Below are 13863 nucleotides of genomic sequence, written 5' to 3' on the forward strand. Positions count from 1 at the left end.
ATATCTCAACAACATTCTCGACCAGTAAGTTCATACTTTTAGTTTCCAGCAATGGTCATGGTCTGATTCATGTTGGTGATCAATGATTTTTCTGAATTTGATATTGTATGTGCATTTTACAGCCAATGTTCATGGGTTTGTACCAAACATTTATGTAACTATGAGCATCATTTCTTTTCTTATGTATCTTAACTGAGCCTGTGTCTTTGCTCCTCTTTGACGTGCCTTATATCATGTGCATACACCACCCACCTGGTATTTGTGTATTGTGATCTCTGGGCAAATATAAAGTAATAAAAATAATACAGACAGTAGCCAACTGATGGACATAGGTTTTTAACTGATCCATGAACTAAGCTCTGCTACACATCTAAGCCCTGCCTAATATGAAACTAAATGGGTATGATAAAATTAACACAGTAAAATAAACCATATTTTGTCTTTGCATACATCCCTTTATTATGGGCAACATACCTTATATTTCCCTTTCTTTGCCTGGTATACCAAGTTTTGTCACCTCTATGACCATCTTCAACATGTCATCGACTTTCGTTTTCTCATGCATTCACCTTTCCCAGCACCTTTGAGCTTTCCTAAACGACTATCTCTCTCCCCCTTCCCTACTTAGCACTTCATTTTATTCCCCCTCCCCATTTTATTTTATCCATTCTTCTGCACACTCAATCTCAAAAGTCTTTGATCCATGCTCAGTTATGAATTAACTGTCAAATTTCAGAAGCATTCAAAACTGCACTCCATGCCCTTTCCAGCAATATAGTATATTTGAAACATCTTTACTCAATGACCCTGTCATCAGCTCCCTCTACTTTGAAACATTTCTTTGACATCACTACTTCCTTGAATGGGGTGATTGAAGAAAACCAATTGGCCCACAGAATGCAAGTTAAAGTGGCTATTTAACAAAAAAATACAGAGCTCAATGGGGCACAATATTCAGTAAATGTGCTCTTACTGTTAGGAAAAAATATATTTTTTTAAATTGATATTTATCTCAAACTTAACTTTAGTTAAATATATGAAGTTACTTTGGATAATGTAATAAAAATTGATAATCATAATTTTTCAGAAGTATTTGAATTATGCTAATGAGCTTTAATTATTATCAACAATATTACATGAATATACTGTCGAAAGTGAGGGGGTAAAGCAGTTTCCTAAACTGAATGGTTGTCAGTTCAAGTTGTCATGGATTCATTTGTGGCCATGTAAGCGACCCACTTGTGATTTGATCTTGTCAGACAATAAAGTTTATAGTCATTGAAGAACCTTTAAAACTGTACTGTCACTATATCTTTATTAATGGGGCATAGAGCACATCACAACAAAATGACTCACAATTTACCTCAGTTCTTTCTTTTTTAGGATATCAAGAACGACGTCGAGTATGTGATAATCCTAAACCTGTATATTCTAATGACGGCTGTGAAGGTCCAAGTTTTGATGTGACCACTTGCGTTGATGATAAGGTTGGTTTTAATTACCTTATTTTATTTCTAAAAATTATGTTAAGAAAATTTGATAATGTTTATCATGGTTTGTTATTATTTCCTATCATTAAAGGACATATATTTGAACATTGGTTTCATCTGGACAAGGGTATAACATGTGATGAAAATATTTGATGGCACTATTCCTATTTTGAATCACTTCAGCAGTAAATTCCACATAATATAAATTGAATGAATTCCCATAACCGAGTATGTATTTATCCGACTCACTCCATTTATTTTTGCTCTTCTGAAAGTTTCACTTTCACCAAATTGCCTCATGGTGAAATCATTTATGTAAAGACCAGAACAAGCCATAATTATTGATTCAGGCAAGATTATAATGCCCATTCCCTTACTTGTTAATGTTGTTTAGTTCATTATCCCTAACCACAGTAAACAACCCAAAGGTTGGTTTTATTGGTGAGAATAATGCTAAACTTATATTAAGTCCTAAGGCAAAAGAAATGTACACTTCAGTATAAGATGAACCAAACACTATATCCACTACCGTACCCCTGATTTAGCTCATAGTGGTTACAATTTATCTTAGCAAATTATTAGATATGACTTGAAGTTAAAGTTAACTTACTAGCCATGTTCTTATGTTTGTAACTGTTTTTTGCATTTTGCAAGTATTTTAAAACAATATGTCAAGAGTGGCATTTGAGTATTTTAATGCATAAGAAAACTTTCCAGGCAAGGAGTCTCTTATTTCAGCATTCAGCAGGGTGGCTTTAAACTCATACTAGGAGGAGTTTCTTTGAAGAAATATAAATCCAATATAACTGCATTCAATGTACCAATCTTTTGGGAAAATTGTACCAAAATTAGTTGAGATGTGACAATGCCAGCCATCTCCCAAATTTTTTTTACCATTTACATTTATTTACTATAGCATATTGTGCAACCTGAAGACTCATGCATACTGATCCTTAACACTAGACGTAATGGAAATTACTGTTTTCACTAAGCCAAGGCAAGTAGTATAACTGAAGCTAGAAGCTATTATTTTGATTATTTTGATTGATTATTTGATGTCTAAATAAATCCCTACTAATGAATAGCTGAGTAGATGCCACTTTTATGAGGCATCATAATTTTTTTCTCCATTCGCCTACTTAAGACAACCATGGATCCCTAATACCGTGTTAGCTAGTATACTGAAATGCTATTAAAATGTCAATTTTCTGTTCTAATTTTAAGAGCTGTTCAATTAAGAACCATACAGTTCAATTAAGGACCATAAAATGTCAGTGGCACAAGAAAAACCCTCTTAAGATCATAAATTTAATTAGTTTAGATTTGGGTGATGCACTAATGGCTTTCACATATTTATTTTTGTGCTGCAGAATTTCTGGCCTTTTGAATATGATTTCATAATATTAACGTGATTATTTTATACATTGTAAACATTATATTCTTCATACAACTAGAAAAGAGTTATATCTTCAACCTGCCCATTTTTAAAAATCTCAATTTCTCATAGACTTGCTCTATTGAACAGTTTTCCTTATGATCAAATTTAAGCAATTTTGAAAATGTTTACAGTAAACCCAAATCTGTGCTGACAGGCCTTGCTTGGTAGATAAATCTCTTTAGCTGGTGCAATACCTGAAAGATTAAGACTTTCATGATTGGTTAAATAAAAGGTGTGAAACTTCACCAAGTTATTTTATCATCAGGAACAAAACATTTCCACACTGTAACATCATTGACCATTTCTTGTATGTTCACCCTTATTAATATTCCCTCATCCTTGCTTTGAACCAACATGGCAGTAATCTTACCCAGGAAATAGGGACTCAGGGTATTATTGGGGAGCTAAGCAGCTTCGTATGATCATAATATACTTTTAGTCATTTGGTCCTGAATTTTGTGTCATTGAATGAAAATATTTAATATCCTCCCAAGGTCTATTTTATATATTTATGAGTACTTTGGCACTTTCATTGAGCAAGTAGGGCTTAGAAATACTGCTGTTTTGGTTAAATATAATAGTAAACAATAATACATTCAGTAATTTATATTTTTTAATACATAATTTACTACAAAATAAAATTCAAGATGATCTCACATAAATATCATTCCATCAATGACTACTAAACCTTCATGTACTATGAATAAGTAAATTCAAGATATAACTGATGCTGCTCTGCATTATTGTATGTATTTGATCATTAGCTTTGCAAGAAAAACAGTCGGATGACTGTGGTGGAACATGCATCTCGTAGGTGTAAGAAGTTCAGTGATCTTGTAAAAACATTGGATCCAGAGGGTAAAGGACTTCAAGCACCTCATGAAGAAGGTTTGTAAAAACTAGTTTTACGTTTTTAAAGCTAAATCAATTATAGTAATGTAATTCCTGTCCTGTATATTAAAAATTAATGCTATGTAATACTACTAAAGTATTGCAATTATTAATAAAAAATAAAAAACATTACAATGGCACTCAGGTAGGTATGAAGCTACTCTCATGCAGTGAAAATGATGATAGTATTATTTAGTTTTTGAGACCATATCTCTGTGCTTACAAAAGGAACATCAATTTCTTACATATTATTGGGAATGTTGCATATCACAAAGTCACAAAAATTTTCCTCCAAAAATGACCCTATCACAAAATTGCATGGCATGGAATAATCATAAATATATAAGCTTTGGCAATTAAGGTAGCATGAGCAGGGTGAAATATTTACATGTACATCTTTATCCATGAGAATGAATATCACTTTGCCATGTGGCAGGTTTGTCGTATGTGAATATGTATATAGTCAATGTGACTAATCTCCTTCTTCTGGCTATGCAGACCATGAAATGCACTGTTCCTAACTTAATGACATTATATGATTGCTTTCCCTTCTGTCCTTTCCTCTTATCTGAGCCCATTTCTCCTTTGTTGGGTGAAACTGCTCCCCAACACTATCTCCTAGCTTACTTGGTTGCATAAACAGATTGCAGATGTAAATTATGCAGATTTCAATGTAAATTATGCACATTTCAATATAAATTACATTTCCTCATAAGCTCAAGTGGTTAGAGCATCATCCCAACAAGTTGAAAGATCTGTGGTTCAAGTCTCAGTAAAGGAAATATTTTTTCACCTGTGACCTGCTCGATTCAGCCTTCCCCACTTCTCTTGTCTTTGTCTTTTATATCTCTTCCTAGCCCTTTTCCTTATATCTATATCCATCTCCCCACTATATATATATATATATATATATATATATATATATATATATATACATATATATCCCTCCCCGGACTACAACCTTGACGTGGTGCAAGGGCTTGTGCGTTCCGATGACACCTAGAGCTGTGCTGGCAGGAGTAATAATAATTGCTCCTGGTAGGGTCACCCATGCCTGTTAGGTCGAAGGTTAGGAGCCAGACGAAAGGTAGTCCACGCAGCGTCTGTTCCTCAGTGAGGTGGCTGCAATGGCGTCTGACCACAGTGGGGCGGCCAGTAAGTGATGGTGTCACGTTAAAAACACTATTGAGGAAAGCAACGGGAAACCACCTCAATTATCATTCCCAAGATTAACATGGTGGACTATACAGAGATTTTGAGTCCTGGCAACTACAGGGCTCGTGTCGTGCCCGGCAGCGGGGGAGGCATGGCTTCCGCAGTTGTCATCCCACGAAACCCTTGCAAGGGAAAACTGGCAGCAGCAGGACAGAAGACACAGGAGAAGAAGACCTAATTAGTTAGAACAGGAACGTAGAATGTTAGGACAATGATGAGGACAGGGAACTTGGAGAATGTTAAGCGGGAGATGGAAAGGGGAAATATAGATATTTTAGGTCTATGCAAGGTGAGATGGAAAGATAGCGGGGATTACTGGAGTGATAAATATAGAATAATATACAGCGGCGGGGACGAGAGCCAACGAGGGGTTGCCATAGTATTAAATGAAGACGTAGGAAGAAGCTTAGTCAACATTGAGCAGGTAACGGATAGAATACTACTAGTAGAGATAAAAGCAGAACATAATTGCGTGTGTTCCTGGAGGGAAACATTTGATAGTGATGGGGGATTGGAATGCGACGGTAGGCGAAGGAAAAGATGGTGACGAGGTCGGGGACTACGATTTAGGCATGAGGAATGACCACGGGGAGAAAGCAGTTGAGTTCTGCAGGAGACAGGGGTTAGTCATCACCAACACTTGGTTTAGACACCGCAAAAGACGCAGGTATACATGGAAAATGCCAGGTGGCCCAGAAATGTATCAGCTAGATTACATTCTGGTTAGACACAGGTTTAGGAACAGTGTGATAAATTTGCACAGCTTCCCGGGAGCGGATGCGGACTCTAACCACAATTTAGTTTTTATGAAATGTAGCGTTCGTTTCAAAAAGATAAGGCTTGGGTGGCGGGTTAGAAAATGGAATGTAGAAGCATTAAATGGTTTGAAAAGGAAGGAATACAAACAGGCGGTAGAGGAAATCATGGAGGATGGTAAAGAGCTAAATACAATCGAAGAAAAATGGGAAAGTATCAAGAAAGGATTGTCTAAAGTGGCAAAAGACACTATTGGAACCGTTAACGCTAAAATGACTAGGAAACCATAGATCACAGATGAGATGATTACAAAGATGGATGAGCGGCGAAAATGGAAGAATGTAAATACAGAATTAGGCAAAATGAAGTACAAAGAGTTAAACAATAAATTCAGGCGAGCAACAAATAAAGGAAAAGAAGTATGGTGGAAGATGCAGTGGGAGGATACAGAAATTCTGCCAAGGAAGGGTGAAATCGGTGCGCTGTACAGCAAAGTAAAATTTTATCAGGAAGTAAGAAAGAAAGATCTATCCTTGCAGTTAGAGATAAGGCGGGTAAGGTAAAAGTTGACACAGGGAAGATCCAAGAGAGATGCAAGGAATATATAGAAGAACTGTATAGTAAAGAGCTTAGACCAACAAAGTTAGACATTAGTTATAGTTAGACTCGTAAAAACTTTGATATGGAGCATAGCTATGTATGGCGCGGAAACGTGGTCATTGAAGCAGGAGGATAGACGTAGACTGGAGGCTTTTGAAAGTGGGTGTGGAGAAGAATGGAGAAGGTGTAATGGACAGAGAAGAAAACAAATGAGGAAGTACTTGGTATGGTGGGCGAAGAGAGGGGTTTGTTGGGAGCAATCCTATGGAGGCAGGAAAAGTGGCTGAAGGGGTTATTGACTGGCAGCGGGATGTTGAAGACTGTAACAGCGGGGAGAATGTTAGGCTAATGAGGAAAGGAAAGGAACAGGATAGGGATGTTGAACGGGATGAAGGGAGGAAGAAAGTACTCAGAGCTGAAGAGGGACCTGATGTAAAGTAGGATGTTGTGTTTTGCTAGGGGTCACAAATTATTAAATTAGTAATTATATCCATCCAAAAACCTACTTTAACCTGTAGATTACCTAATAATAATATAGAAATATATATATACATATAAATGTAAATATATATCCTATGTGTAAATCCTGAGGTTCTTATTTATTAATGAGAATTGGCCCATTAGAATACTCTGTGTTATAAATAATGTATTTCAGTTTAGCACCAATAAATAAACAGTAAGTGATAAAATTAATACAAATAAGGCAAGTCATGCATTGGAATTACTAGAACTTTTTAAATCATGAAATCATCTAAAGCATGGAAAAAATGTTACAAAAAATACTGTAAGATTTCGTCTTTTACTGAAATAATAGATTGACTGTAGATGGTAAATTTGAGAGCTTTCAGGATGACCTAATAGAAGAAGTCTTGGTTAGATGATAATTTTTCAAGGCTACTTTTCTTTGTTATTGGGGTGTCTTTAAGAGCAGAGATGTATGCGTTTCTCAAAGACTATTTTTGAGGGTTCTTATGCAGAACCAAAATATTGATTTCCATCACGCTTATGTAACAGTAGCTCTGGTAACCACTAGTACAGGAAGAGTCCTTCCAGAATGTTATCTATTACTAATCACTAAGCATTACTGCTGAAGCTAGTTTTCAACAATTGTGTTTTTATAGTGTTATGAAACATCTTTAACGTGAATTATATCTTTTGGCATTACCTTGTGAATTGATTTTTCCTGACATTCCCTGTGCCTTGCTTCATAGCATAATGTCTATTGCACAATGGCTGGATATCAAGGGATCTGGGTTTGAATCCCAGTCAAGGTGAATGATTTTTTCAAACTTTAAAAATTATTGCATTGTTAACATCATGAAAATCTAATGATACTACTACTTTAAATGACTATCCCTGTGCTCAATGAAACCAATGGGTACTTCTATTTATCAGCATTTACCATTTATTGAACTAGGACGACTTTGGATGTCATGTGCCATTTTTTGCCGCCGAAAAGATACTGGCTCATATTATACTCCAAGACTTGATCTAAATGATTTAGGAGTCAATCCATATTTCCCTGATGGAACATGGTGCCACAATGATGGAAAGTCAGATTATTTCTGTATCAACCATCATTGCCTACCTGAAGTAAGTAGAAGCTAATTTTTCTCATCATTTTTACATTTTTTATCCTCCCTATTTTATATTTACAGCAGCTGAAATGCTTTTTTTTATTCATACTTGGAATGAATTCTTCCATTTAAATGTTATATAATTTGTAAAATCCACTTCCAGTTAAATATAAAATGCAATTATATTTTTTAAATTAGACTAGCTAAGCACAATCCCACTTTGAATCTGCAATTCAGCTCAATGGGATACATGTACTATTTTATATAAAGCAATAATTACTTAAATCAGTTCTTAATGATGGTCTACAAGGAGGAGGAAACATTTTCTCACACATTTCAAATCAGAATTTTAACCCTTGAAAACGGAGAACCTATGTTTACAGGGTGTTCAAGGAATTTCTGGCTAAGAATAGTTCATATTTTTTGGTGCATTTTTCTAAAATTTCTATCTCGTGTGGATGTCTTGCAGGTATAATATTAAAAATCGACATTTAGAGTTTATTTTATGCATTGCAAGCATTTCATTCCATTCCATAATGATTTGTAGTTATCCACCTTCATCTTCCATCAAGCTATTTCTATCCCATCCTTTCTACTCTGCCTTCTTCCCTCAACACTCTATGAAACAACAAATCCACCTCTACACTATCCAGTGGAAAGCTTTATACAGTATAATGAGTAATTAATGATATTCGTTTTCTTTATTTGCTTTAATTTCATCCGCAATGGAATTCACCGATGAAGAATGGGAAAAACATTTGTTCAATGCAAGGGCACATGCTAACACACTAGAAGTTTCATACTTATGCATGAGACCTCTCCCTCTCCAACATATCTCACATCAGAGTTGCTGTTGCCTCCCTCGCATGCTTGGGAGGAAACAGAGCACATGAATTGAGCATAGATGGATACATTTTCATGCTGAATATTGAGGTTTTTCCTCTTGAGTATTTTGTGGCTCGTAATATGAAAACACTCTGGATGACATTTTATTACCTCTACAATGAAATGGCAAGGGACAAATGAATCTATTTATGAAACAATAGGAATGTTAATGAGGTAAAGGTATAGGTATTCTTATATTACAGATGTGATTGGGAAGACGGATGAGAGAAGGAAATATAAGAATGTAATACTTGGTTAGAGAGGAGAGTGTAATATGAGCTGAGCAATGAACAAAGACTAGAAACTAGTAGGTTGAAAGAAATTTAGTACTTAGGGCAGTGCAAGAATATGGAGAGCTTAGAGGGACATTGCAAAATAAGCATGATTTACAGAAAAATGAAGGAACTGACAGGATTTAAGAAAGAAAAAAAATAGTTTTCTCTATTAGAGATGTAATGGAAAAAACATTACTCAGAGTAGATGAAATTCTGAAAAGATGCGAAGAGGAACTGTATGGTAGATATATTAGGCCAGTGAGTGTAGATATTGAAAGGGAATATAATGTGAATGAGAATGGTTTATTGCCAGTATACTTGATTGTAAAATAGATTAGGCATTTAATGGAATGAAATCAATTAAGACTGAAAGGATAGATAAAATCCCCACAGAATTATTCATGCTTAGGAAGGTAAGAAGAGTGTGTATTGGTTCATTTATAGTATTTATGAATTAATTATTATTATGCATAGCTTAATTTGACCAGTAAAAATCATCAGATAAATGTTAATTTCCATCCCTTAAAAAGGGGAAACCAGCAAGTAGCATGAGAGTATCATCGTAAGTTTGATTTTAAGTGCGGCAAAGGTAGTATGTATTTGAAATCATAAGCAAAAGGATGGAGAAGAGAACAAATGATAACTTAAAAAAATATCAATATGAATGTAGAAAAGGTCTCAGCATTCATGATTCAATGGCAGTGGAGGCCACTGATTGATGGAAAGGAACATGGAAAGCATATAGAATAGAATAGATATGCAATGTTTGGAAATGCGAATGGCAGATTTTACATTTTCACTCATGACTTTCTATGCATGATTATCATAGTATATTGTGAATGGGCTTATAGATAGTAGAAATAATAATTTAGTAATTAGGTGCCTCAGTGGCTGAGGTCATTTACACACCTTACTAGGGCTACATTAAGAAAAAAAGAAAGGAAATAAAACAGTGTAAAATATGCCAATCCCTTTTGTAATAAATCATTTATATTCTGCTGCTAAATCCATTGTTTAAGTAATCACACAAATGAAAATAGATGGCTTCAGTTTGAAAAATTACTATGAATATGGAGGCTTCAAAGTGATCTCCAAGGATAATGTTAAGGTCCTTGCTGTTATTAAGAGACTCACGTACTACCTTGTGTTTTTTACTTATCATCAGAAGGTGGCCAATGGTCAGAAAGGAATTGCAGACCTTGCACCACAGTTCAAATTTCCCTTTGGTGTAGTTGTACACATGAGTGAGGGCACAGTGCTCGACCCTCATGCCATACCTTCTGAAGGAAGACACCCTAAGCTAGACTTCAGGTTTTACAGCCCAAAGCTTATTGTTGTTCAATGCACACCATGTTGTACTTGATCTAGCAGCCAACAACTTGATTCTTAGATCTTTTGTCCGTATGGGCAACCATTAATGCCCATTATTCAGTGCTCCTTTTACCACAATATTTTTGTGATAACATAAGTTTGTAGGGCATGCATATCCACCGGCCAATCAAGAATCCTTGGTGTGCATAGATTGCTGTAATACTGGGGTGCCAGTGCAGCAACTCATGACATCTTTGTTTGTACTCCAATGCAGTGCTGGAGAATTTCTTGCACTCAGACAATTGAAATTGGCTGCCTGGATGGGAGGCTTGCCATGGTGCACTCCTGAAATACCCTCCAGTTATATTTCTTGGCACCTTAAAATCTCCTTTTAGCATAAAGTCATGAAACCAAATCCCAAGTGTTGTCATAACCCTTTGGCATCTCTAAAAGAAACCTGGAGCCCAAGGCTTAAAAACAGGTTTAAAGCTAGGGTAAGGAATCATAGATAAATGTTTGGCTGCAGAGGTATGCAGAAGGATTTTACATCAGAGGTCCAATGGCTGGGCATGGGATACAGAGAATAACCTCAGGATCAGACAGGTCCTAAATGTCTCTGCTGCTAATCATAATCCTGTATTGTGGCATAATTGGCCTCAAGTATGAGTCTAACCCTCACGAGTAAATTTACTACTACAAGTAACTACTTGTAGATGTTTCATAGTCAAGTTTACACCAAGCCAACAATCTGTACAAAGTCAGCATCGTGGGATGTGCCTATAAGATGTGGCTGACATAATAACAAATAAGAAGTTTTGATACATTTGTCTCAAAGCTCTTACTTGTGGCAATCAGATGAGTTGTTCTGAAACACAAATTACTAAGGAGTGTGACAGGCTTGGAAAACTGCAGAAGAATTTTACCTAAAATTATAGTAACCTGTGGATTCATTCCACACAATTTTGTAAAGTGCATCTCATTTGTTTTTTTTATTTTGAGAACCACAACCCCATTTCATTTGGTCTTTCCATAAAATATGAATTCGTCTGAGCTGGCCTTGTTGCTTTACTTAATCTGGAGGACCTACAACAAATGTTAAGGTTGTGTTCAAAAAGGATTCCATCTCCTTGCACTACCATTTACTATCTATCCATGTCCAGTTTGTCTTGCATGGCAATTGTAAAAAGCATAACACTTAATATGGATCCTTAAGGTACTTTGTTCTATTGGATTTTTTACTTTGGCAAGGTATTATCTAGTCTTACATAGAATATTTTTTCACGTGCTAGTCAGAGCTTGTGGGTCGCGGTAGTCCAGTGGGTAGAGCATTAGACTGCTGACCAGAGGGTCCCGGGTTCGATTCCCGGGCAAGGCACTCAGGGCACCTGCAGCTCCACCCAAGCTAAAGTGATTTTTCGGGTACCAGGTCTTCCTGGGAAACCATAACCGGTAGAGGGAAAGGAACTGGCCCCCCTACCCTTATGTGTGAATTTTCACACGCCGTATAGGGCTTAGTACTGGGTGATCTCTACCATCACCTACCAAACCGACCTTCGGGTTGATTACTGTGTTTTAGTCAGAGCTTAGAATGCAGAAGAGTGTAATGCCTGGGTCCATTGGAAACCTACCCTAAGCCAGTATAAAGACTGAATATTGATGCATTTCTTTAACTCTCCTAATAAAACCTAGCCTGACACCCAACACTACAATAAACTCTCCTTTAATTTTGCATAGATACTTCCTCCTTTCATTCCATCCAACAGGTTTGGTAATGTGGAGGTGAGGGATAAGATATATACCAAGATTGCATTTTGTGCAATAAATCTTGTAGGAAAAGAGAAAGGAGTATGCATATGTATTAAATTGCAAAGTGTATATTGAATGATCTTCTCAAGGAATAATTTCATCACCATTGTGCATGGGCACTTATTTATTTCATTAAATATAAAAAGATAATCAATGAACTTGACTTTCCTAAATACCCTCTAAATATATGAATACTCTTATGTGAAAATAAGGGGAACTTAATTTCCTGAAAAAATTCAATGCATTGGCTATATCCTTAAATATTCCTGACGTAAAAAAAATCCATAATTGCATAATTCATTCTCTGGGTTTCTGATATGATTTCTTGCATGATGAAAATTCCATTTTATTTTCGTTTCTATGACATTTTCAATTCTTTCCCTGGCGAGATCTTTTGTGTGTTAAAAGAGGTCTGGGATGGGTAGTATGCTCAACAGTCAACCTTGTAAGTGCATCTACTGTTACTATAATGATAAAACCTAAACTGATTGGTATATGTGCATGCATTTATTACTTAACTTATATGAATATTTTATTCTGTATGTTCATGGTTTCATTAAGAATTACACCAAAAGTAACTGGAACATTTGAGTAAAATACTTTGTTCTGCTAAAAATATTTTAAATTATGGAGTGAAAGAGTTGATAAACCTTTTGTTTCTGGCTCCACCTGCATGTGTTTGCCCTTCCAAACCTATTGTTCCCTATGATTGGGTTTCCCTTTGGAAATATTCTGACCAGAACTTTCGCCTGGGCAAGAGTATGACATTTGTCACCACCAAGTCAGCAAAGGAGGATGAAGACTCATTGCTGCCCGCCCAGAATGCTGGAAAGAATATTAATTCATCCGAGGAAAGTCACAGCAAACAGCTCCTCCAGTACCTGAGTCTTGGGCCAGATGGAAAGCCACTTCTTACATCTCTGATACCTGAGAAAAATAAGCATCCAGCAGATGACTGGGTTGATGACAAGGACTATCGAGAACTCCCCAAGGAATCAGTTGATTACTTTTTTACGGATGAAGAGTATCACTAAAGATCCGTATTTTTTCAGTGAAAATTTCTTATTGCAATAACTCTACATCTATGTCCAGTTCATACATCTATTGTTTTTTATATTTTTATATATACATAATAATTTCATAGCATGATTAAAATAGTATGTATTGGTCCTTTGTTAGTCACATTTATCACATGAAACAAGACCACTTTTTCTTACTCTTTGTATAGAGAACATGTTCTGTACTTATTTGTAAAATAAGTGCATATTTGTGATAACTTTTTATGGTCTCATAATTAGCCAATAATTTACGAGTTGAAAATTCTTAAATTTTACTTAACAAGAATCAAATGATGTATTTTTGACCTGTTCAGTGTTTGGAATTGAAGGCACTATGGGACAATAAATGTAACATTGAGATAGTAGGTGAAAGTTTGTTTGATATTAACACATGAATACCATGACTATATCCAATGGTTTTTTGGGCTCTCAGCCCATTATATTTTCCCTTTCAACAGTTTTGAAATAAGAGAAAATACATTTTTCAGAAGAATTCCCTTATCAGGGCTCTTTTTCAATGATAAGGAGTGGATGCTATCAAAAATTAGAATGTAATCAGGT

The 13863-nt window shown here is 35.8% G+C and overlaps 1 protein-coding gene across 1 annotated transcript in view; it reads left to right on the forward strand.

The window, feature by feature from the left end:
- LOC139700373 (A disintegrin and metalloproteinase with thrombospondin motifs adt-2-like) overlaps positions 1–13278 on the forward strand; it is a 35072-nt gene extending 21794 nt beyond the window's left edge. Inside the window, exons 13-16 of the mRNA XM_071599013.1 lie at positions 1384–1487; positions 3693–3816; positions 7808–7983; positions 12985–13278. Coding sequence (XP_071455114.1) covers positions 1384–1487; positions 3693–3816; positions 7808–7983; positions 12985–13278 — 698 coding nt within the window. The remainder of the gene's footprint in view (positions 1–1383; positions 1488–3692; positions 3817–7807; positions 7984–12984) is intronic.
- The last annotated feature ends 585 nt before the right edge of the window (positions 13279–13863 follow it).

Source organism: Hetaerina americana, unplaced genomic scaffold (genome assembly GCF_022747635.1).
Source record: "Hetaerina americana unplaced genomic scaffold, ioHetAmer1.1.p SCAF_10, whole genome shotgun sequence".
In the NCBI taxonomy this organism is placed as follows: Eukaryota; Metazoa; Arthropoda; class Insecta; order Odonata; family Calopterygidae; genus Hetaerina; species Hetaerina americana.